Raw genomic sequence first — 26,381 nt, forward strand, 5'->3', positions numbered from 1 at the left:
TCTTAAGTTATTTCTAAGATGGAATGCTGATTAATGAGTTTCTTAAATATAGAACTTGGGTGCTATCTATATTACAAGTAAATTTATATTTAATTTTATGAGAAAACAACAGAATGTAAAACAAGTCACTTGTATTATGATAGGTTTTAGGGCTAATACACATGTTTTCTAATTCTCAGCAGAGTTTCTCATGCACCATACCCTGATATCCTGAACATGAGAAAATCATATAAGCCAAAAAGGTTATTTTTAATAGACATAAGTCCCTCTGAAGATTTCAGAATACTTAAAATTCACTTTAGAGACATTTGGGCTATGACCAAACTTGAGTGAGATTGAATCTATGCAAAAACTAGGAAAAGCAGTGTCATTGTGCCCGGACTGAAACCAAAGTGAACTTAGAAAGAACAGATGCTAGTCGGTGCTTTAGATCTGACAGGTGCTAGTCGGTGCTTTAGACCGGATGTTTAATAGATGCTAGTCGGTGCTTTAGATCTGACGTTTAATAGACAACAGAAAAGAACAGATGCTAGTCGGTGCTTTAGATTGGATGTTTAATAGATAACGGAAAAGAACAGATGCTAGTCGGTGCTTTAGATCGGATGTTTAATAGATAACGGAAAAGAACAGATGCTCGTTGGTGCTTTAGATCAGACAGGTGCTAGTCGGTGCTTTAGATCAGACAGGTGCTAGTCGGTGCTTTAGATCTGATGTTTAATAGACAACGGCAGCAATTAGAAAGAACAGATGCTAGTCGGTGCTTTAGATCGGATGTTTAATAGACAACGGAAAAGAACAGGTGCTAGTCGGTGCTTTAGATCGGATGTTTAATAGATAACGGAAAAGAACAGGTGCTAGTCGGTGCTTTAGATTGGATGTTTAATAGATAACGGAAAAGAACAGATGCTAGTCGGTGCTTTAGATCGGATGTTTAATAGACAACGGAAAAGAACAGGTGCTAGTCGGTGCTTTAGATCGGATGTTTAATAGATAACGGAAAAGAACAGGTGCTAGTCGGTGCTTTAGATTGGATGTTTAATAGATAACGGAAAAGAACAGATGCTAGTCGGTGCTTTAGATCGGATGTTTAATAGATAACGGCAGCAATTAAAAAGAACAGATGCTAGTCGGTGCTTTAGATCGGATGTTTAATAGATAACGGCAGCAATTAGAAGTGAGCAGTGAGTTTAATGGTGGGCTGCCTGCCTAACATGTAATGTGCTGGATCTGGTTGCAGATCCAGTGGGGAAAATGCCTTTTTATTTGGGGTTGTGTCCGAGTGTAATGGTTGAGTGCCTTTTCTAGCTCCTGCTGCATTTACTCAGGAGATCTTATCTATTTCCCCTTCCTAGGTAGATCCATTTATGTTTCTCTTAGGGTCCTCTTTGTTACCTAGCTTCTTTGGGATTGTGGGCTGTAGTCTGGTTATCCTTTGCTTTATGCCTAATATGCACTTATAAATGAGTACATCCCATGTTTGTCTTTCTGGGTCTGGGTTACCTCACTCAGGATTTTTTTTTTTTAGTTCCATGCAAATGACTGTTAATTTTAAGATGTCATTTTTTTTTTTTTAAACCACTGAGTAGTAATCCAATGTGTAACTACATTTTCCTTATCCATTCTTCCATTGAGAGGCATCTAGGTTATTTCCAGGTTCTGGCTATTTTGAATAATGCTGCCATGATCATAGTTGAGCAGATGTTCTTGTGGTATGATTTATCATCCTTTGGGTATATGCCCAATAGTGGTCTTGAGGTAGATTGATTCCCAGTTTCCTGAGAAACCACCATACTGATTTCTAAAATGGCTGTACAAGTTTGCACTCCCACCATCAATGGAGGAGTGTTCCCCTTACTCCACAGTCCTCCCCAGAATAGGTTGTCATCTGTGTTTTTGATTTTAGCCGTTCTTACAGGTATAAAATAGTATCTCAGAGTTGTTTTGATTTGCATTTCCCTGATGGCTAAGGATGTTGACCAATTCCTTAAATGTCTTTTAGCCATTTGAGTGCCTTCTCTTGAAAATTGTGTGTTTAGATCTGTTCTCTATTTTTTAATTGGATTATTTGGTATTTTGGTGTTCATTTTTTTGACTTCTTTGTATATTTTGGAGATCAGCCCTCTTTCAGATGTAAGGTTGGTGAAGATCTTTTCCCATTCTGTAGGCTGCTGTTCTGTCTTGTTGACCATATCTTTTGCTTTACAGAAGCTTCTTAGTTTCAGGAGGTCCCGTTGTTGCTCTCAGTGTCTGTACTACTGGTGCTATATTTAGGAAGTGGTCTCTTGTGCTGATAATATTCAAGGCTACTTCCCGCTTTCTGTTTTATGAGGTTCATTGTGGTTGGATTTATGTTGAGGTCTTTGATCCATTTGGACTTGTTTTGTGCATGGTGATAGATAGGGTCTATTTTCATTCTTCTACATGTTGATATCCATTTATACCAACACCATTTTCCTGTTGTACAATTTTAGCTTCTTTGTCAAAAATTAGCTGTTCATAGTTGTGTGGATTTATGTCAGGATCTTTGATTAGATTCCATTGGTCTGTGTGCCAGTACTAAACACAGGGTTTCTCTGTGGCTTTGGAGCCTGTCCTGGAACTAGCTCTTATAGACCAGACTGGCCTCGAACTCATAGAGATCAGCCTGCCTCTGCCTCCCAAGTGCTGTGATTAAAGGCAGTGTGCCACCACTGCCCGGCTACTAAACTGTTTTTATGACTATGGCTCTATAGTAGAGTTTGAAGACAGGAATGGCGATGCCTCCAGAAGTTCAGGATTGTTTTAGCTATTCTGGGTCTTTTGTTTTTTTTTTTTTTTGCATGAAGTTGAGTGTTGTTCTTTTGAGGTCTGTGAAGAATTTTGCTGGGATTACATTGAATCTGTAGATTGTTTTTGGCAGTACTGCCATTTTTACTATGTTAATCCTAGCTATCCAAGAGCATGGGAGGTCTTTCTATTTTCTGATATTTTCTTCAGTTTCATTCTTCAAAGACTTAAAGTTCTTGTCATACAGGTCTTTCGCTTGTTTTGTTAGAGTTACTCCAAGAAATTTTAAGTTGTTTGTGGCTATTGTGAATGGTGATGTTTTCCTGATTTCTTTTTCAGCCCATTTATTATCTTTGTATAGGAGGGATACTAATTTTTTTTTTGAGTTAATCATGTATCCTGCCACATTACTGAAGATGTTTATCAGCTTTAGGTGTTCCTTGTTGGAAATTTTGGGTCACTTATGTAAACTGTCATATCATCAGCAAATAGCAAAAGTTTGACTTCTTCCTTTCCAGTTTGTATCCCTTCATCTCCTTTTGATGTCTTTTTGTTCAAGCTAGAACTTTGAGTGCTTGAATAAATTGGACAGAGAGAGGACATCCTAGTCTTTTCTGATTTTAGTGAGATCTCTTTGTGTTTTGTCCATTTATTTTGATGTTGTCTGTTGAGTTGCTTTTATTGCTTTTATTATGTTTAAGTATGTTCCTTGTATCCTTGAACACTACGACCTTTTTTATGATGGGGGTGTTGGATTTTTATCAAAGGCTTTTTCTGCATCTGCTGAGATGAGTATATGTGTTTTCTTTCAATTTGTTTGTTATATTATATGGTAGATTACATTGTTGAATTTCTCTATGTTGAACCATCCCTTCATCTTTGGGATGAAGCCTATTTGGTTATGGCAGATGATTTTTCTTATGTATTCTTGGATTCGATTTGCCAGTATTTTATTGAGTATTTTTGCATCAAGGTTCATGAATGAGATTGGTCTGTAATTCTCTTTCTTAGTAGTGTCTTTGTGTCTTTTGGGTATCAGGGTAATCGTAGCCTTGTAAAAGGAGTTTGGCAGTGTTTCTTCTGATTCTATTGTGTGGAACAAATGAGGAGTATTGGTATTAGCTTTTCTTTGAAGTATTGATAGAATTCTTCACTGAAACCATTTGGCCCTGGGCTTTTTTGGTTGGGAGACTTTTGATGATTGTTTCTATATAAATATAAATATAGGTAGATTTGTTTATCTGGTCTTGATTTAATTTTGGTATGTGGTACTTACCCAGAAAATTGTTCATTTTCTTTTAATTATCTAATTGTGAGGAGTACATGTTCCTGTGGCCGTGAGAAATAAACCGTAGTTTATTAGGGAAGGACAGGGATAAGGGGAAGGAAATGTGATTGACCAGCAGTTGCCTAGGCATTGGCCCTGGCCGCCTCCTGGCAATTCTCCTTTGTGCCTGCAGATCCAGAGGGGTGGTGATGGTGTTGGGGTGGGGAGGGTGATGGTGTTTGTGGTGTGTGTGGGAGTTGGGGGGGGGTACATCTTGCCACTGTGTGTATGCCGCCATGCTGCTGCTGTGCTGTCAGAGGCTCTGGTGGAGGGAACAGGCGATGAGAGACAGCTGTTGCAGAGGCTGTGGCTCCAGCCAAGGCTCCAGGGTGGAGGGTCCTGTCAGAGGTCCTGAGGTCTCCTCAGGCTTCAGTGCACAGAGACTAAGGGGAGCTCTGCTCAGGCATAATGACATGCTGGGGCCAGTGATGTCAGCCCCAGCAGTTCGGGGCCACTACAATGCAGGAATTCTAACAGAATATATTTCATATTTGAAATATGAATTGATGATTCTCAGGATTTCCTCAGTGTCTATTTTTACATTCCTGTTTTTATTTCTGATTTTGTTAATTTTGATATTCTCTCTCTGCCTTTTGGTTAGTTTGTCTATCTTGTTGATTTTTTCCAAGAACCAACTCTTTATTTCATTGATTCTTTGTTTTTATTTTATTGATTTCATCCCTCAGTCTGATTATTTTCACCCTATTTCTCTTGTGTGAGTTTTATTCGTTTTGTTCTAAAGCTTTCAGTTGTTCTGTTAATTCACTGTTGTGAGATCTGACTAACTTCTTTATGTAGGCGTTTAGTGCTATGAACTTTCCTCTTAGCACTGCTTTTATTGTGTCTCATAAGTTTGGGTATGTTGTGCTGTCATTTTAATTAAACTTTGGGAAGTCTTTAACTTTTTTTTTCTTCCTTGATCCAGTAGTGATTCAGTTGAGCATTGTTCAGTTTCCATGAGTTTGCAGAAAGCAGTTAAAGTTGTTTTTGAATTCTAACTTTAAGCATTGGTTATCCAGTAAGGTACAGGGAGTTATTTCAATCTTTAATTAATTAATTAACTAATTAATTAGTTAATTTATTTGTCTGTCTATTTATTTCTTTTTTAACTATTGAGGTTTGCTTTGTTACCAAGTATGTGGTCAATTTTAGAGAAGTTTCTAAGAAGAAAAGGCATATTCTTTTGTGTTTGGTGAAATGTTCTATAGCTGTCTGTTAGGTTCAGTTGAGTCATAACTTTTGTTCTTTTATTTCTCTGTTAAGTTTCTGTCTGGTTGACCTGCCTGTCCAGTGGTGAGAGTAGTGTGTTGAAGTCTCCCACTATTAGTGTGTATGGTTTGATATGTGATTTAAGCTTTAGTAATGTTTCTTTTACAAATGTGGAGGCATAGATGTTTAGAATCAACTTCTTGATAGGTTTTTCCTGCTACAAATATGGAATGTCCTTTATTTCTTTTGGTTACTTTTAGTTTGAAGTCTATTTTGTTTGATTTTAGAATAGCTACATCAACTTGTTTCTTAGGTCCATTTGATTGGAAAATCTTTTCCCAACCCTTTACTCTGAGGTGATACATCTGTCCGTGAGGTTGAAGAGTGTTTCTTGTATGCAGCAGTAGGATGGATTCTGTTTTCGTATCTATTCTGTAAGTTTGTGTCTTTATAGGTGAATCGAAGCCATTGATATTAATTGATATTAATGAGCATTGATTACTAGTTTCTGTTCTTTTTGTTTTTGTTGTCAGTTGTAGTATTGTGTGCTCATATCCCTTTTTTGGGATTTGCTGGTATGGGATTATCTTTTGCCTGTGATTTTGTGGGTGTAGTTGACTTCCTTGGGGTAGAGTTTTCCTTCTAGTATTTTCTGTAGTGCTGAATTTGTGGATAGATATTGTTTAAATCTGATTTTGTCATGGAATGTCTTATATTTTCCATCTATGTTGATTGATAGCTTTGCTGGGTATAGTAGTCTGGTCTGGCATCTGTGATTTGTTAGTGTCTGTATAGGACCTTCTGGTTTTCATTGGTTCCATTGAAAAGTTGGATATAATTCTGATAGGTCTGCCTTTGTATGTAACTCGGCCTTTTTCCTTTGCAGCTCTTAATTTCTTTCTTTTTTATTGGTTTATAATGAGCTCTACATTTTTCTCTGTTCCCCCGCCTCTCCCTTCCCCATAAACCCTCCCCCAAGGTACCTACGCTCCCAATTTACTCAGGAGACCTGTAGATGGAGCCGATGGAACGATGGGCTGTGTTCCCGCCCAGCTCCCCGCACAGCTAGCTTTATTCAAAATAATTACACGGAAACTGTATTCTTTTAAACACTGCTTGGCCCATTAGTTCTAGCCTCTTACTGGCTAACTCTCACATTTTTTTTTTTTTTTTTTTGCTTTTTTCAAGACAGGGTTTCTCTGTGGTTTTGGAGCCTGTCCTGGAACTAGCTCTTGTAGACCAGGCTGGTCTCGAACTCACAGAGATCCGCCTGCCTCTGCCTCCCAAGTGCTGGGATTAAAGGCGTGCGCCACCACCGCCCGGCTCTAACTCTCACATCTTGATTAACCCATTTCTAATAATCTTTGTAGCACCACGAAGTGGTGGTTTACCAGGAAGGATCTTAACCTACGTCCATCTTGGAGAGGAGAGCTATAGTGTCTGCCTGAGGCGTCTGCCTCACTGCCTTCTTCCCAGCATTCTGTTCGGTCTACTCCGCCTATGTAAATTCTGCCCTATCAGGCCAAGCAGTTTTCTTTATTAATTAACCAATGAAGCAACAGATAGATAGAAGACCCACCTACATCATTTCCCTCTTTTCTGTTTAAAAAAAAGGCTTTCACTTTAACATAGTAAAATTACATATAACAAAACAGTTATCAAGCAAGAATTACAGTTACATTATTTATATCTACTTTATCTTTTATCATAACTAAGGAAAACTATAACTAACCATTCTTCAACTCCATCAAAGACTTTAGAAGAATATAATATTATCTAAGCAAACAAGAAATAAGCAACTTCCAAAACTCTAGAAATGACAGAGACATCTTGCTGCCTGTACAGTCACCCAAAGTTCTTTTGTACCGTTGGGGCATCCATCTTTAGCCTACAGGCCCATAGTATCCAGTAGACATTTCCATGAAGCAGGAAATTCCAAAGGCAGTTCAGTCAGTTTCTGCTGTGTGGGTATGTTGTGTAGTCATTTTCATTGAATTTTACTAAGTCCTTAATTTCTCCCTTTATTTCTTCCTTGACCCTTTGATTATTCGGGTGAGCATTTTTTAATTTCTATGTTTGTGGGCTTTCTGGTATTAGTATTGCTGTTGACTTCTAGTTTTAAGCCCTGTTGACCTGATAAGATACATGGGGTCATTCCAATTTTTAGTATTTGTTGAGGTTTGTTTTGTTTCTGAGTATGTGGTCAATTTGAGAAGGTATATTCTTTTCTGTTTGGATGGAATATTCTATAGATGTCTGTTAAGTCCATTTGAATCATAACATCTTTTAGTTCCCTTATTTCTCTGTTCACTTTTTGTCTGACTCACTTGTCCAGTAGTGAGAGGGGAGTGTTGAAGTCTTCCATTATTAGTGTGTGGGGTTTAATGTATGATTGAATCTTTAGAAGTGTTTCTTTGACATATGAGGGTGCCCTTGTATTTGGGGCATAGATGTTCAGTATTGAAATTTCCTCTTGTAGGATTTTTCCTGTGACTAATATGAAATTACCTTCTTTGTCTCTTTTGATTAATTTTAGCTTGAAGTCTATTTTGTTAGATAATAGGGTAGCTACACCCTTTTAGGTCCATTTGATTGGAATATTTTTTCCCAACCCTTTACTCTGAGGCGATGTCTGTCTTTGAGTTTGAGATTTGTTTCTTGTATGCAGAAGAAGGATGGATTCTGTTTTTTATCCAGTCTGTTAGCCTGTCCCTTCTAGTATTTTGTGTAGGGCTGGGTTTGTGGCTAGGTATTGGTTAAATCTGTAAAATGACGAGCGGCGGGCTGTGTCCTTCCGCCTGGCTAGCTTGGCCCTGAAATAATTACACAGAAACTGTATTCATTTAAACAGTTCCTGGTCCATTATTTCTAGCCTCTTACTGGCTAACTCCCGTATTTGTTTAATCCATTTCTAATAGTCTGTATATCACCATGAGGTCGTGGCTTACCAGGAAAGATTAACCTATGTCCGTCCCAGGCCAGAGCTTCATGGCGTCTGCCTGACTCTACTCTTCTTCCCAGCATCCAGTTCTGTCTTTCCCGCCTACCTAAGTTTCTGCCCTATCTAAAGGCCAAGGCAGTCTCTTTATTCAACCAATGAAAGCAACACATCCTACACCATTTCCCCTTTTCTGTTTAAACAAAAAAGAAAGGCTTTCACTTTAACATAGTAAAATTACATATAACAAAACAGTTTTCAAGCAAGAATTACAGTTACAATATTTATATCTATTTTATCTTTTATCATGACTAAGGAAAACTATAATAATAACTACTCATTTTTTACCTCCATCAAAGACTCCAGAAGGATATAATATTACCTAAGTAAACAAGAAGTAAGCAACTTCCAAAACTCTAGAAATGACAGAGACATTTCCCTGCCTGGACAGTCACCCAAAGTTTTTCTGTACCATTGGGGCATCCATCTTCGGCCTTCGGGCCCATAGTATCCAACAGACTTTTCCATGAAGCAGGAAATTTCAAAGACAGTTCAATCACTTTCTTTTGTATCCTGCAGAATGTCTTGCAGACTCTTTCATTAATCAGGGACCCTGATGGATTGTCTTACCATTAGGCAAATTCAGCAGTCCTCTCTTTGTGGATTCTTTGTGTCCAGTTTATGCAACAGTCCAGGCAAGAGCAATTTCTTGCCCAAATGGCTAATCAACTCCACAAGGACCCTCTTCGATGCCCAACTTCCTCTTGAAGTAGATTGGTGCTGCCAGGGGCAGATGTGTCTCATTGTCATGAAAAGCCCTAAGTTATTAAAACATTAAATGCCATATTCTGTAGTCCTTGAAAGATATGAAGAATGCCTACTAACTGAAATATATCTCTATATATCTAGAAAATCTAACATGACTAAAAGCTTGACTATTATTGATGATTATTCATTATCCTATATTTCCTAATTATACATTACTTTTTTAAATGAACTACACAATCACAATACCTTAATCAAGATCAGAAATACATATACATATAACAAAATTGACCTTAAATTTATATCACTAAAGCAAAATCCATACCAATGCAAATTATTCATATCTATATCATAGCCCCCTTTAAATGTAAAAGAGCATTTATAAACAATATTTGAGAATATGCGCACAGTTATTTTTCTCCAAACTGCTTCATGCTGAATGGGGGCACTGTTAATCAGGTCTTTCATGGTGTAAACTATGTGCCAGGTTCATCTCAGCAGTTGAATAAAGTAATTTTTTGAGGGTGTTTACGGCAACCTTTCAGGAGGGCGTGGTCTGTCATACCATATTGGTCTAGAAGCAATTCACAGTGTCTCATCTTCTGTGAAAACAAAAGAAGAACCTCTTTTCCAAAGCATATCCTTAGACACAAATTTGGAAGTCATGATACCTTTAGAACATACATGCTGGTTTAGCTTATCAGACCACACAATGAAATGTCTCTCTGTACTTAGCTCCTTCACAGTCAAAAAAATAAAGAAAACACAATAAACATAATCCAGACTCTCTGTGAATTTTCCATTTTCATGTGGCTTATTTTTCTTCATTATTATCTGTACTCTGTCTCTTTAAAGACTTTACCCTTTTTACTTTATGACTTTTTAATACTCTTTTTTTTCTCTCACAAGCCTGTGTATGTCTATCTAACAGTATGACCCATTTAGAGGTCTTTTATTTCTGAATCTGTCCTATTGCATTGTCTTTAATTCTCTACTGTCTTGAAGAGCTTTTAAAATGCTAAGCAGGTAGGTTGTGGCTGCTCTGGATGTTGAGTCCACCTTTCTCCAATTTCAAAATGGTGGACATACTATTTCTGCTAGCTCTGGGGCCGCCAGGTAGGAACTGTGCTCAACAGTCCAACCAGGAGAAGGAACGTGCCATACATAAATCCTTTTTATATGAGTTACAACCAAATCGGCCACGCAGAGCAGTGTGCAGCCAGGAAACATCTCTCTGTATGGCGGCAGAAATTCACTATGCTCTCCTGCTTGTTCATGCCTAGTAACCCTGATCCCGCCACCTGCCCAGGCAGGGAGCATTGAGTCACAGGCATGGTCTCAGAGTACTTTCTTTCCGATCCGGAGTAGGCACAGAACATCTGGGCCCACAAATGTTCCATAGCCAAAGTTCGCACCAGTGGCAGGGCCCAGGAAGCCTTGTTTTAAAATGGCGCGGCTTTTTTTCTCCTGCTCTTGCTGAGTCAGGAAATCTCTCTGCGGCATGCCTAGCAAACAGCAAAAAGCTGTGTTAAACTCTGTTTTTTCCTGTGTGTCTAGAATTCCTTTTCAAGCCCTCTCAGGTTTTATGTGGAGTTAGTAGACCACGTTGAGGGACCAGTCTGTAGTAGAAGGGGTGGCCTGTGTCCCACTGCCCGGCTAGCTTATGCCTGGAATAATTACACAGAAATTATATTAATATATGGAATATCTTGTTTTGTCCTTCTATGGTGATTGACAGTTTTGCTGGGTATGGTAGTCTGGGCTGGCATCTGTAGTCTCTTAATGTCTGCATAACGCTTGACCATGACCAGTGTCTCTAATGAGAAGTCAAGTGTAATTCTGATAGGTCTGCCTTTATATGTTACTTGGCTTTTTTCCTTTGCAGCTCTATATTCTTATATTCTTCCTTTACTTTGTATGTTTAGTGTTTTGATTATTTTGTGGCAAGGGCCCTTTTTTATTTTTGATCCAGTCTGTTTGGTGTTCTGTAAGTTTCTTGTATCTCCATAGGCATATCTTTCTTTAGGTTGGGGATGTTTTATTCTATGATTTTATTAAATATATTTTCTGTGCTTTTGAGTTGAACTTCCTTCTCCTTTTATACCTATTATTCTTAGGTTTGGGCTTTTCATTGTGTCCCATATTTCCAGGATATTTTGGGATTTGCTAATGTCTTCCTTTTTTTTGTCATTTCTTTGAGGTAATTTCTCATTTCCTCTTTAAGAGTTTCAAACATTCTTCTGGAGTTAATTTTTAGGTCTTTTTCTTCTTTATTTGGTTGTTCAAGTCTTGCTGTTGTAGGGTCTTTAGGTTTTACTGGTGTCGTGTTGCTCTTTGTGGTGTTGCGTGTATTCTTACCTTTTCTACTCATCTTTTCCTCTAATAGGTGTGGTTGGGACTGTCTGTGATTCTGTTGATTAATCTTCTAGGTGCCAGTGAATCCAAGGCTCAGATGGTTGTTCTTGTGGTACAGTCAGTGCCAGTTCTAGTTACCCCAATGGTCACTCTGTGTTCCTGGAGATTGCTCAGCGTTCCCAGTCTTTGCTCCACTCCCTTGGAGTTTGCTGTTCAGGCCTGCTCTAGTCTAGGTTGTCGGCTCAGACTTTTTTCTGGAAATGTCCTTAGTCTGAATACGTTCCTACAGAGGTCCCTGATTTTTGGTTGGTCTTGGAAAGGTCTCAGGCTCCAGTCTACTCCCTCGAAGTTCCCAGGCTCGGATGCTCCCAGTCCCACAGAGGACCTGGCTCAGGCTTACTCCCTCAGAGGTCCCAGACTCATGCTTGGACCTGCAGAGGTTTCTGGTTCCTGCCTATTTCCTTTGATGTCCCAGACCAATGCCGGGACCCACAGAGGTCCTGGCTCAGGCCTACTCCCTCTGAGGTTCCAGACTCATGCCTGGACCCGCAGAGATCTCTGGTTCTTGCCTACTCCCTGGGAGGTCCCAGATTCATGCCCAGAACTACAGGGGTCCTGGCTTAGGTCTGATCCTTTGAAGGTCCCAGATTCACGTATGCACCCTCACTGGTCTCTGGTTTTGGCTCACTGGCTCCACTCCCTGTACCAGTTCCGGTGGAGTTCGCTGTCTCAGGCTATCTCAGATCTGCTCTGGACCAGGTTGCTGGCTCGGTCCTGGTTTGCCATTTTCCCGGAACTGGATTGGCTCCTGGCTCCCACTTCTAGGTAGCTGGTTCAGTCCTCTTTCTTTATTCTGTATGTTTAGTGTTTGATTATTAATGTGGCAAGAGGACTTTTTTTTTTTTTTGGTATTAGTCTATTCTGTTTTCTATAAACTTCTTGTACTTTTATAGGTATTTCTTTTTCTAGGAAAGTTTTCTTCTATGATTTTGTGCAGTATATTTTCTGTGCCTTTTGAGCTGGTCTTCTCCCTTTTTTATTCCTATTATTCTTAGGTTCAGTCTTTTCCTGGTGTTCCATATATCCTGGATATTTTGTGTTAAGAGTTTGTTGTATTTAACATTTTTTTTGATGAATCCATTTCCTCTATAGTATCTTCAACACCTGAGATTCTCCCTTCCATATGTTGTATTTCTGTTGATGCTTGCAGCTGTAGTTCCTGATCTTTTACCCAGATTTCCCATTTCTAGAATTCCCTCGGTTTATGTTTTCTTTATTGCCCCTATTTTAGCATTTAAATCTTGAATCATTTCCTTCAAATGATTGTTTTTTGATTGGTTTTCTTTAAGGGATTTGTTGATTTCTTCCAATTTTTTTTGTCTTTTCCTCCATTTTTTTTAAAAGGAATTTTCTTTCCTCTTTAAGGGCCTCAGTCACCTTCATAAAGTTATTTTTAGGTTTTCTGCTTCATTTGAATTGGGATGTTCAGTTCTTGCTGTTGTAGATCCACTTGTTTCTGGTGGTGCTGTATTACTCTTTATGTTTTTGAGTGTATTCTTACACTGTTGTCTACCCATCTCTTCTTCCAATTGGTACTCTATGCTTCAGGGATTCCCTCTTCCCCCAATTGGTGGCTGTGGTTTGCTTGATCGCTGCTCCGGGTACAGGCAGGGCAGTGTCCAGGTCACTCCTCTAGGTGCAAGTGGGGCCAGAGCTCTGGCGGTTGCTTCTCTAGCTGTGATGCAGCAGGGTAGCTGTTTCTCTAGCAGGCTGCTGTGGGGCTCTCTCTGTCTGACCTCTGATGCTGATTCACAGGTGTAGGTTGCCACTGCTGTTTCAGGTTCAAGTTTAATAAAGGAAAATATTACTCTAGGCTGGTCAGGTCAATATAGAAATTTAATGTGAAGCATATAGATTACCTAGTCAAATTAATGGAGCAGAAAGAAACGGGAAATTGGTGTTAATATATTTTACTTGGTCCTTCACATAAAAATACTGTCATTTTAGTGTGTGTGTGTGTGTGAGTGTGTGTGTGTATGTGTGTGTGTGTGCGCGTGCGTGTGTTGGGCTTTTTGGTGTTTTGAGATAGGGACTCATTATGTAGCCCTTGCTGTCCTGTGTAGACCAGGATGGCCTTGAACTAACAAATCTGGCTGCCTCTGCCTCCTGAGTGCTGGGATTAAAGATCCGGTAAGCTGTTTTAAATTTAGCATTGGTACTAATGGTAACTGATACTAAGATGGTAACTTTTTGCAATATAATGAACAACTAACTTTAGGCATATCTGTGAGAATTACTCAATTATGAAGTATTGCTACGAAAACATTTGTAGTAGTCAGAATTTGCTGGAAATGTATTAGAATAAATCCCAGAGACTGACTTAAAAATGTTGGCATATGTGTTCAGAATTTCAGCTTATGTTCGGTATCTAAGGTGGAGAAGAACTCGTTAGAAGACACTGCTGCTTCAACTCTTCCCAGTCAAGCAAAGATTGATGGAGACAGAAAATTTCCAGGTAATACTTTGACATTTTTTATTTGTTTTTACAATATTAAATGATGTATTTATTACTGTTAAGAGAAAATTTTTATGTGAAATAGGTCTGTTAACCATTGTTATGGTTTTTGTTTTTGTTTTTGGCTGGCTTCTAACTCAGAGATCCACCTGCCTCTGCCTCCTGAGTCTTGGAACCACCATGACCACCCTGCTTTCTTAGTGTAGTTTTGAAATTGTGGTTATCATTAATTCTTTCAGGGGAATTGCTTCTACTGGGGGAGTACTTAAATGTCTCTCTTTTGTGTGCCTACTTAATGTTCTTTTGTTTTGGTAGCTCCTTTCTTGAATTCTGTAGAGAAGGACTCCTTAATGAATTGCTTAAGTTGAGGGTATATGCTTATTTCTCAGATTTTATCTATTTGTGCTTTACCCTTGTGGGTTTTTCTCTTTAACCCTCAATACTCAGTGAGTCTGTCTTTGAATTAAAAGTTTATCTATGTTTCATATTTTCCACTTACACTGTACAAAAGCTCTATTTTATTTTATTTCATTTCATTTTTTCAGAGACAGGGTTTCTCTGTGTTTTTCTGGCTGTCCTGGAACTCAATCTGTAGACGAGGCTGGCTTTGAACTCATAGATCTGCCTGACTCTGCCTCCCACGTGTTAGGATGAAAGGTGTGCACCTCCCCCGCCCCAGGCACAAAAGCTTTCTAACCTTATGAGTTTCAATATTATGTGAACTGTTGGATAGATGTTTACTCACCTATGTCAAATGAAGCAACAGAGGATCTAGAACCCTAATTGTATTATTTCCTCTAAAGAAAAATTAGACTTGGAGCATAGTGTTGGTTAGCTGCTACTGAGTGCCCACATTTCACTCAGAGTAGTGGAAGAATGAGTATAGTACATGAGAATTCCATTTACTGAAAAATAGTGTGCCTTAATTGAATTTAATTATTTCTATAGTTAACATTCTAAAAAATAAAATTTTACCTGGGTGGTGATGGCACACACCCTTTAATCCCAGCCTTTGGGAGGCAGAGGCAGATGGATCTCTGTGAGTTCAAGGCCAGCCTGGTCTACAAGAGTGAATTCCCAGGACAGCCAGGGCTCTGTAGAGAAACCCTGTCTTGAAAAAGTAACAACAACAACAACAACAACAACAACAACAAGAAAAAAAAAACTCACCAAAAAACAAAAAAGAGCTAAATCTGCTAGACCTCTTTGTATTCTCCTTAGTCTGACTTTATAGTGCAAAGCTTTCTGCCTCTGTTTGAAAGGTGATTTCCAAAAGGGTGGTTTTAATTTTATTAGTTGTTTATTTTAAATTTTATTTTGAGATTATAATTATGTCATTTTTTCCATTTCCTTTCTCTAACCCTCCTATATATTCCTCCATGCTCTTTTTCACATTCATGGTTTCTTTTATTAACTTCATAGGACAGGAGAGACGATTCAACAGTTAAGAGCACTGGCTCTTCTTAGAGAATCCAGGTTCAATTTCCAGCACCCACATAGTGGCTCAGAACTATCTGTAATTCCAGTTCCAGAGGATATGATGCTCTCTTCTGGCCTCTGAAGGTCTAGACATTCATGCAGGCATTAAATACTCACTCATTCATTTTAAAAATAAGTTCACTGTACGATTCATGTGCTTTATTAACTCACAGGCTCAGCTCCTAAGCAGTCCCATAGTGTACTCGGTAATGAAGCGTCCATCAACAGCAAGCACAGGTAAGGCATCACTTTCATTTAAGAAATTGTACTTGAGAGTTCTTAGATTTGTTATTTAGCAACCCAACCCTAGTAATCATAATTTACTCACATTTTCCATTTTGTTGCTGTTGAAAATTTTCCTTTTCCTTCCTTCTTTTCCACACCCCCACCCCTCTCCTTTCTCTGTGTGTAGCCCTGGTTGTCCTCGATCTACAGTTTAGACCAGGCTGACCTTGAAATCAGAGTTCTACCTTCCTTTGCCTCTTGAGTGCTGGGTTTAAAGGTATTCCAGTGTCCTTGAACTTTTTCTGTGCCTATTCAAGTAGTAACCTTTTTAAAAAGTTCTTTTTGTTTTGTTTTGTTATTTTGTTTTTTCAAGACAGGGTTTCTCTGTAGCTTGATAGTCTGTCTTGGAACTAGCTCTGTAGACCACGCTGGCTTCGAACTCGCAGAGATCTACCTGACTGCCTCCTGAGTGCTGGGATTAAAGTCATGTGCTATCACTGTCAAGTTTAAAAAATTCTTTTAAAGCTAATGTGTTCTGAGCATATTACCTTCCTACCTCTAAATTTTGTTTTGATTTCCTTGTGAGCGCATTTCTTGGTTTCTTCAGTAGCTATCTATTTAATTGACGTTCTGCTTGTCGGTAGCTTTTTTTCTGTTAAATAATAGTGACAGCTTATTCAGTGAAGACGTAAGTTTGCCCACTTGCGTGAGTATGTATGTGGCATGACTTCCCAGCTCATCTCTTCTCACAGTTGTTCTGATTTACGCTGCCAGCGGTAGTAGGAGTTGTTTCCCTTCACTCTGAAACACTGGATGGTGTAGACGTGTGAGAGTGCTTTAGGAAAGGAAAGGAAAGGAAAGGCCTCCCTTTAATGCCAGTGGTCGGTGAGTCTGACCACCAGATAGTCTTTAGGACTTTAGGTGCCTAAAACTTCAAATCCTAAGACATTCAAGCAACAGTAGACCCCACAGTTTTGCTTCTTGATAATTAGTAGCTTTCTTTTCCTTTTGAACATTTTGTTTGTTTGTTTGTTTGTTTTTGAAGACAGGGTTTCTCTCTGTAGCTCTGGCTGTTTTGGACCTCACTTTATAGACCAGGCTGACCTCAAACTTACACAGATCCTGGCTTTGACTTAAAAGTTTATAATTGATGTAATAATGCATGCTTATGAGATACACTGTGCTCTTTCAATATAGGTATCTCGTTTAATGATTGAATGAGAGTAACTAGCATAGTTACCACCTCAAACATGTCATTTCTCTGTGTAGGAAGCAATGACAGTCCATTCAGAGCTATTTTGAAAGACACAGTTGCCCTATGTGCTATGAATATTAGAAGTTATTTCTTTTCAGCTGCAGCTGCTCCAATCTGACAACAGTCTCCCTTTTCACTTCCTAGCTTTGGCAACTTACTATTTTTTGAGGTTAACCTTTACCTTCCAAATGTGAGATTTTACAGTTATTTACTTTCTACCCTTGATAATTTCATGTAACACAATATCCTCCAGGCATATATGTGTGGCTGCAAATGCCAGGATTTCTTTCTTTTTTCTCTTTTTCCCCCCTTCTTTTTGGTTTTGAACTTTTAATCAGGAAAAAAAAATATACACGGGTTCAGAATCATTGTGTTCTGTGTGCCATTGGGTCACATGTTATGGCATAAGTAGTTAACAGATTGTATCACCATAGATATAGTCACACAATGCCAGCATGGGTGCTAGCAAGGTTATTTTTGGGTTTCCTCTGTCAGTCAGAAGCATTTTGGGGATCCCATGCCTGATGGGGGAAAGACGACCAGACTCTGGGCACTGCAGCGTGCCCTCCAGCACATCCACCAGACTCTGGGCACTGCAGCGTGCCCTCCAGCACATCCACCAGACTCTGGGCACTGCAGCGTGCCCTCCAGCATATCCACCAGACTCTGGGCACTGCAGCGTGCCCTCCAGCACACCCACCAGACTCTGGGCACTGCAGCGTGCCCTCCAGCACATCCACCTCAAGCAGCACATCTCATCATGCTCGTGGTGGCTCTTTGGGTACCTGGGTTTGATGTGTCTGCTGCCTGAACAAGCTGCCTACCAGCACAAGATGCCGCCTACCTCTGCCTCTTGAGTGCTGAGATTAAAGGCACGTGCCACCACCGCTCAGTCACTACTGCTCAGCCTGCTCACTTTGATTTTTAAAAAGTTATCTTTTTTCCTCCTTGAAATTGAAATTTTTTGCTAGAAATGAGTTCTTGTCTTTAATGATTGACATTATATAGATATATAATATCTAATAATTTTTTTAAAGAGATATACCATCAAATCATTCTCAGCTAAAGTATAATTCTCATTTGGAGATAACAATTCCAAAGGCCTTGAGACTGAAAGAATCCGAGAAAGTGGATGAAAAACAGCTGATCATAGTAAGTATACAACTTACCTATTACTATTACCAATAAGTGTGGTTGTAAATGAATTATTTATACAAGATTCTTTTTTCTTTTTCTTCTACTCCCACCCCCCACCTCCCCAAGCAGACAGGGTTTCCCTTTGCAGTCCTGGCTGTCCTGGAACTTGCTTTGTAGACCAGGCTGGCCTCAAATTTAGAGATCTGCCTGCCTCCACCTCCTGAGTGCTGGGATTAAAGAGTGTACAACAATCTGGTACAATGTTCTTAAAGTACAAACTAATTCTTTCTTGACCATTATAATTTTTATTATAGAAAGCATTCCTGGTGTTATTATAGTCTCCTCTTCCCATAATAATAATATGAGTAGCTTGAGCACTACCTCCTCCCAGAAATTTATTTAAATATTAAAATGACTTGGAATTTAGTACAAATAACTGTATAACATGTCCATACAGTGCCAAAGGATAGTAGAAACTTGGCTGTCCATTGGTAGATGAATGTATAATCACAGTGGTGACTTATCAGCCTTAAGAGAGATTCCGACACTTGTGCAGCACAGATGAGCCTTGAGGGCCATATGTTGTGTGAAGTCAGTCAGTCATGAAAAAGACCATGGGATTTTACTCACCGAGGTGCCAAGAAAGTAGGATGGCGGCCGCTAGAGATTTGAAGGGATGGGAGAATAGGAGTTATTGTCCAATGGATGTAGAGCTTAGTTTTGCAATGAAAAAAGTTTGAGAGATTGTATAACAGTGTGAATTAAACAGGTACTACCAGCTAGGTGGTGGAGGCGCATGCCTTTAATCATAGCACTTAGGAGGCAGAGGCAAGTGGATCTCTTGAGTTCGAGGCCAGCCTGGACTACAAAGCAAGTTTGAGGACAGCCAGGGTTAACTCCTCCCACCCCCTTCTTATTTATTTGTTTGTTTATTTTCTTTTTCTTTTTCCTTTCCTTTTCTTTTCTTTTCTTTTTTTTTTTTTTCTTTTTTTTTTTGGTTTATGAGTCAGGGTTTTTCTGTAGCTTTGGATCCTGTCCTGGAACTAGCTCTTGTAGACCAGGCTGGTCTTGAACTCACAGAAATCTGCCTACCTCTGCCTCTCAAGTGCTTGGATTAAAGGTGTGCACCACCGTGGCCTGGCTAATTGCTTTTTTTTCAAGACAGGGTTTTTGTGTGTAACTTGGCAGCCTCTCCTGGAACTTGCTCTGTAGACCAGATTGGCCTCGAACTATCATAGATCTACCTACCCCTTCCTCCCAAGTATTGGGATTAAAGGTGTGCACCATTACCGCTGGGCAACAGCCATGGCTACACAGAGAAACCCTGTCCCAAAAAACCAACCCCTCCCAAAAAAATTTTAAGTTAAGTTTTAGTGTGTGTGTGCAGGTGCTTGAGCGTGCACACACCTGTGCCATAGTGCCTCAATAGAGGTCAGAAGAAATATGCTGGGAATTGGTTTTCTTCTTCCATGTGGGTCCCGGTAGATGCAATAATGCATTATTTTCGCTAGTTTGTAATTATTTTAAATATGAAATATAAATTAGCTTTCCTGTATAAATTTTTTATTATATGGTACCTTTGGACTAAGTTTATATTGATACATATTTTCTCAGTTCTTTTAAATGTAGTAAGCTCTTGAGCAAGTCCACAGGTTATTAAAATGGACTGTGTGATGCAGGTATGAGCCTGTGTGTGAGGGACAGATTCTGGAAGGTATTTAGTCACTCTCTCCTTAGTGTTTGAGACAGGGTCTTTCACTGAGCATGGACCTCATCAATTCAGCGAGGCTCCCTGACCAGCAAACTCAAGGGCTGGGATTTGAGACTTGTACCAGTGTACTAGCTGTTTAGATAAAATTTTTAATTTAGGCCGGGCGGTGGTGGCGCACGCCTTTAATCCCAGCACTCGGGAGGCAGAGGCAGGCGGATCTTTGTGAGTTTGAGGCCAACCTGGTCTACAAGAGCTAGTTCTAGGACAGGCTCCAAAGCTACAGAGAAACTCTGTCTCAAAAAACCAAAAAAAAGGGCTGGAGAGATGGCTCAGAGGTTAAGAGCACTGGCTGTTCTTCCAGAGGTCCTGAGTTCAATTCCCAGCAACCACATGGTGGCTCACAACCATCTGTACTGAGATCTGGCATCCTCCTCTGGCGTGTGGGCATACATCGAGGTAGAATGTTGTATATATAATAAATAAATAAATCTTTAAAAAAAAAAACCAAAAAAAAGAAAAATTTTTTTAATTTAGTATAACTTTGATGGGGGGATGCTCTTGTGTCCATGTGGAAGTTAGAGCGCAGATTTACTGCCCGCAGATCTTAGACTTCCATATCTTAATTTACATGTTGCTTATAAATTAAGCAATTCTTGTTTTATGTTCACATAGTTTTGGAGACTGTGTTCAGAAATAGTTACTTTGGCAAGAAAGAAAACATTGTTTGTTTTTTATAAATAGGATGCTGGACACAAAAGGTTTGGAGCAGTGTCCTGTAATATCTGTGGAATGCTTTATACAGCTTCAAATCCAGAAGATGAAACCCAGCACCTACTTTTCCACAACCAGTTTATAAGTGCTGTGAAGTATGTGGTAAGTAGACTTTGTGAATTAAAGCATACATTGCAGGTAATTAGGTTAGACTTTTAATGAAATGAATTGCCAAATTTAAGTTGTTGAAATTTTTTTTGTTCTTAGAGATCAATAATATATACAAAGCATGCATGACATGCATGGATATTGATTTCCTTTAAAACAAAGCTGAATATAAAATCCAGGGAATTTTCCGAGCAGGTTGCTACTGTGGGATTTTTAACTTAGGTTATGTTTTTCAGTGTAATTGGTTTTCAAAAAGTTATTGTAACTTTCTGACTGTATTAATTAGCTTGTGCATAGATCTTTTTTTTTTTCTTTCTTTTTTTTTTGTTTTTTGAGACAGGGTTTCTCTGTAGCTTTGGAGCCTATCCTGGTACTAGCTCTTATAGACCAGGCTGGCCTCAAACTCAAAGATATGCCTGCCTCTGTGTCCTGAGTGCTGGGATTAAAGGCATGTGCCACCACTGCCCAGCTGTGCATAGTTCTTAAAACTTTCCTTTGACTTTAATAATTACTGTGGATCAATCTATAATAAATGTTCATGTATCTTATTGAAATCTGTATTTGGAGATTATAGTGTATATCTGGTCAAATAGGTGGTTTGGTTTCCTGTTATTAGAGTTTGTCTTTACAAAGTTAAATGTAAATTATATTTGTGTACAAAATCATAAATGCATTTAAGGCATAATAGGTTTGTTTAATATTTGCTTCTGGAAAGAGCAAATTTGTTCGCAGTTTTGATCAGTTCAGCGATTTGTAAAGTTATAATTTAGTATAATTTGTTTACCTGTAATTGAGATGTTATTTTTTTAATTCTACACTTTACCTTATGTACTGTACATTGACATTAATAAGACCTCCAGGATATCTGAACTGAGCTCACTAGTTCATTTCATTAGGTACTAGGTATGGATCACTTAAAGGTCTTAATAGCCTCCTGTGTAAATTCATGTACTTGATTTAGTTCAGTGGTTTATGTTCATTCCTTCATGGTTGAACCTTTTATCATTTTTCCAGTGTTACTGCTACCCAGGCTATGTGAGACCTTCTTTTTTGGTTCCCTACTCTGCTTGTCCTTTGTAATTCCTTATTTCTTTTTTCTTTTTTCTTTTTTTTGGTTTTTCGAGACAGGGTTTCTCTGTGGTTTTGGAGCCTGTCCTGGAACTAGCTCTGTAGACCAGGCTGGTCTTGAACTCACAGAGATCCGCCTGCTTCTGCCTCCCGAGTGCTGGGATTAAAGGCGTGTGCCACCACCGCCCGGCCTCCTTATTTCTTATATATTTCCACACATACTACTTCCTACAACTTCACTAAGTAAAATAGAATGTGTATGCATGGATATAGGCTATAATTTGATGGTTTATCCTTTGCAGTTTAGGCCTTTCTAAATTGGCTCTTAACATTCTTTGCTTTTGTTTTGTTTTTTCAAGACAGGGTTTTTCTGTATATCTTCCTTGGCTATCCTCCTCATTCATTATGGAAGGCTGGCCTCAAACTCACAGAGATCCTCCTGCCTCTGCCTACTGAGTGCTGGGATTAAAGGTGTGCACCACAACAATTTGACTGTTAACATCTGTACATCTAGAAAAGAAACTGGTGCTGTTAGCTATCTAATTACAGAGTGAACCAGATACAAGTCCTTTGTATTCAGTTTAAAGTATTTAATTCTCATGTTCATTTAGTTTCTTTCTCTCCCTCCCTCCCTCCCTCCCTCCCTCCCTCCCTCCCTCCCTCCCTCCCTCCCTCCCTCCCTCCCTCCCTCTCTCTTTTGAGACAGGGTTTTTCTGTTTACCTCTGCCTAACCTAGAACTCAGAGATGAGCCTGTTTCTGATTCCTGGGTGCTGGTATTAAAGCATGTGCCACCACTGTCTAGCTCATTTAGTTTCTTAAAAATATAAAAAAAACTAATCTATTTAAAAGGTTTAATTTTAAGAAAATTCTTGATTTCTGAGGGGAACAGAAAAAAAATCCATTCAAGAAATAGGTACTCTGCTTTTTCAAGGTTCTGGGAGAAGATGGTTTAGAGTACAAAATGTAGTCATCACCTGCACAGGGCCTGGGTGTCTCGTAATGCCTCAGTGTACTGTAGTAGCCTGGGTCCAGCTTTTGCCGCTCCTCCTCAGGTGGATGGAGCACTAGGGAGTGCAGCTAGTGACTGCTTTATTTTGAGATAAGTTCAAGAGAAGAAGTTGAATTTAGCAGTTGGTCATATTGATGTCATTAACTTTTGCTGTTTTGAAATGCGATGGTGGCACACACCTTTAATCCCAGCACTTTGGAGGCAGAGGCAGGAGGATCTCTGTGAGTTAGAGGCCACCCTGGACTACAAAGTGAGTTCCAGGACAGTAATACACAAAGAAACCCTGCCTCTAAAATAATAATAAAAAATTAAAAAAGAAATGTTTGAGGTAGAGACTATTTTGAAACATTGCATTATTATAATGGGTATTGATGGCGCATGCCTTTAATCCCAGCACTTGGGAAGCAAAGGCAGGCGGACCTCTGTGAGTTTGAGGCCAGCCTTGTCTACAAGAGCTAGTTCCAGGACAGGTTTCAAAGCTACAGAGAAACCCTGTCTCAAAAAACCCAAATCCTCCTACCCCCCAGAAAAAAGAAAGCATGGGCTGGAGAGATGGCTCAGAGGTTAAGGGCACTGACTAATCTTTCAGAGGACCTGAGTTCAATTTCCATCAACCACATGGTGGCTCACAACTGTCTATAATGAGACCTTATGCCCTCTTCTGGCCTGCAGGCGCACATGTAGGCAGAACACTATATACTTAATAAATAAATAAATCTTGAAAAAAATAATAAAAAAGGCCTTTACTTTCTACTTTTCTATATTTGGAGTTGTGATATTAAAGTGTTAGCCACCTGTATTATGCATTATAGAATACTTGTTAATCACCTAATTTTATTTAGCGTAATTTTATGTTTTATGTAAAGGAAGAGAAGTCATTTGGTGCTTGGTTTAATTCATGCTAAATTTACAGTATTTAAGAAGTGGAAATAAAATTTTTCGCTAGTTAAAACTATTAAAAGTGAAATAGTGGTTGAGTGTGGTGACATGTTTTGGTGCCAGCTCTAACTATGCAGAAGCTATGACAATCACTGCGGGTCTAAAGCCAGGCTAGTGTGACTGTGAGTTCTAGGACATCCATGGATGTGAACTGAAACCTTGTCTGGAAAACACCAAACTAAAAAAATACAAATCGATATTTTTGTGAATCAATTAATTAGAAACTTTTTTTTCTTGTTTTGAGTTAAGATCCTATATAATCCTGACTGTCCTGGAACTTATGATGCAGACCAAGAAGGTCACAAACTCACAGAGATCTACCTGCCTCTGCCTTCTGACTGCTCAATTAGAAACAGTGTTTAAAAATTAAACACCTATAATAATCAGATACAACGAGCAACAAGGAACGGCTTGCTCACTTATCTATGTATTTATCACTATCTGTCTGAGATAGGGTCTTACTGTGTGGGCTAGCCTGGAACTCAAAAACATTGTTTAAAAATAAATACATAGACTTTAATCCCAGCACTTGGGAGGCAGAGGCTGGCAGATCTTTGTGAGTTCAAGGCCAACCTGGTCTACAAGAGCTAGTTCCAGATCAGGCTCCAAAGCTATAGAGAGAAGCCCTGTCTTGAGAAATCAAATAACCAACCAAATAAATAAATGCCTATAATAATCAAATAAAATGAGAAATGGCTTTTTTATTTTCTTATTTGCCTCATTGATACCATTTTAATAAATGGGTTTTATCTGACATTGGGAATTATGAGGAAAGAACATTTAGTGTTTCTGGGAGAAACTCTGACTTGGACCTAGAAACTACTCTTTTCTTGGTGGACTAAGGTTTAATAGTTCTTTAAAGTGTTGGGAAGCGAGCAGGAATAGCCAGACAGCCATCAGACACCATCAGAAACTCAGTTTCATTCATCCGGCACTCTCAGAAGATGAATAATCTGTTGGCCATTTGCAGAGAAACCACCCTTAGGACTGTGTAATACACCCTGTATGCTTGGGATCCAAGCTTGAAAAAAAAAGAAAAACTAGCAATTACAGATTTAAGTAATTATTAAGCGATAAGTCAACATTCTGTAAGTATATATCTATTTAAATGAGTAGTCAAGTCTCTTTAGGGTATAGACGTGACCAGAAAGCACTGGTTAAAAGAGCTGCTCAGAAGAGAGAATTGTTTTCATTGGTGGAGAAGAGTTTTCAGAATAAACGTAGGAGGGCCAACTGTGGCTGTTACCATAGTACAGCTAATGAGACAGCAAATGTCAATCTTGTGGGGTCACGGCCGTATCTTTGTGACAGAAGCAAAGGGTGTTTGTAGGTGATGAAATAAGAAAAATATGTGAGATGGTGATATTTTGATTTTTGAATGCTATTTGGAATTCTTTCAGTGGCTGAAGAATTTTTAGCTCCATGAGTGTTTTTTTTTTTTTTTAAGGTTTTTCAAGACTGGGTTTCTCTGTAGCTTTGAAAAGTGTCCTGGAACTTGCTCTGTGAACCAGGCTGACCTTGAACTCACAGATCACCTATCTCTGCCTCCTGAGTGCTGGGATTAAAAAAAAGCTTGCACCACCACTTCCAGGCCCTTGTATTTTGAGACGGGGTTTCTATGTCCAGGCTGTCCTGGAACTCACTTTGTAGGCCAGGCTTGCCTTGAACTCAGAGATCCTACCTTTGCCTCCCAAGTGCTGGAATTAAACGTGTGCCCTACCATCTTACCTCCATGAGTGTTATTTTTAAGTCATCTTATTTTGGTGAGATATAGGGAAAGTTATTTCATTGTGGGGTGAGGGCCATAAATAGATAGGCTTAAGGTGTGCATTGTGTTGAATTAATATAGCATTGATGGATACAGGAATTGTGGGACTGATCACAAGAGGAACTTGGAGTAGAGACTGACAGATTTCCAAACGACTGCAGAACTATGCTGTCCAGCATGGTAGCCAGTAAGCCACACGAAATTAAAAATACTGTACCTCAGTCACAGTTGTCAGTACTTAGTTGTTAGTGTACAAAAGAGTTCCACAATAGCCCAGAATGTAGTATATTTATTTGGGGGATAAACTCACAAAAAGGGTAGCAATCCACAGTCCTCTGTGTGTGCTGGGAACTGGAACTGAATCTAGCAGCCAAGAGGCCCATGCACGCTTTTGTCTGCATTTATAGTACATGAGACCATACCCAAAGTGGGCTGGTATCTTAAAGCATATTGGCTGAAGGAGTTCCCCAACACTTAGTTATCACACATTACTAGAAGTTACCATGTTGGACACTGTACAGAATGTTTTTATCATCACAAAAATTCTCCTAGTGCCAATGATAGTTGACCAAATATATATTGCAGGGAAATCATGATCTAGTGAGACTATAATTTTAACTTGAAAGTTGAATGCATATGAATGGTGTATTTTGTGTTTACTCTTGTTTTTATTTTTTTTTCTTTTTTTTTTTAAATATTTATTTATTATGTATACAATATTCTGTCTGTGTGTATGCCTGCAGGCCACAAGAGGGCACCAGACTTCATTACAGATGGTTGTGAGCCACCATGTGGTTGCTGGGAATTGAACTCCGGACCTTTGCTCTTAACCTCTGAGCCATCTCTCCAGCCCCTCTTGTTTTTATTTTTAAAAAAATTTATTTTACATACCAACCCCATTTCCTCCTCTCTTCACTTCTCCGACCACCCACTGCCCTCCTTGACATCCCCCCATCCTTTTCTCAGAGGGGTGAGGCCTCCCTTAGGGAGAGAACAAAGTCAGGCATATAAAGTTGAGGTGGGACCAAGTCCCTA

The 26,381-nt window shown here is 39.2% G+C and overlaps 1 protein-coding gene across 4 annotated transcripts in view; it reads left to right on the plus strand.

Moving 5' to 3' along the window:
* The window catches only part of Esco1 (establishment of sister chromatid cohesion N-acetyltransferase 1), a 77,088-nt gene that overhangs the window by 26,775 nt on the left and 23,932 nt on the right, over positions 1-26,381 (plus strand). For all 4 annotated transcript variants that reach the window (XR_009058307.1, XM_057789021.1, XM_057789022.1 and 1 more), the window contains 4 exons: positions 13,767-13,875; positions 15,528-15,591; positions 17,872-17,986; positions 20,424-20,555. Coding sequence is in view for 3 of the 4 variants with exons in the window: in XM_057789021.1 (XP_057645004.1) it covers positions 13,767-13,875; positions 15,528-15,591; positions 17,872-17,986; positions 20,424-20,555 (420 nt within the window). In the remaining variant the exon portion in view is untranslated. The remainder of the gene's footprint in view (positions 1-13,766; positions 13,876-15,527; positions 15,592-17,871; positions 17,987-20,423; positions 20,556-26,381) is intronic.

The sequence above is a fragment of the Chionomys nivalis genome, chromosome 14 (assembly GCF_950005125.1).
Source record: "Chionomys nivalis chromosome 14, mChiNiv1.1, whole genome shotgun sequence".
Lineage (NCBI taxonomy): Eukaryota > Metazoa > Chordata > Mammalia > Rodentia > Cricetidae > Chionomys > Chionomys nivalis.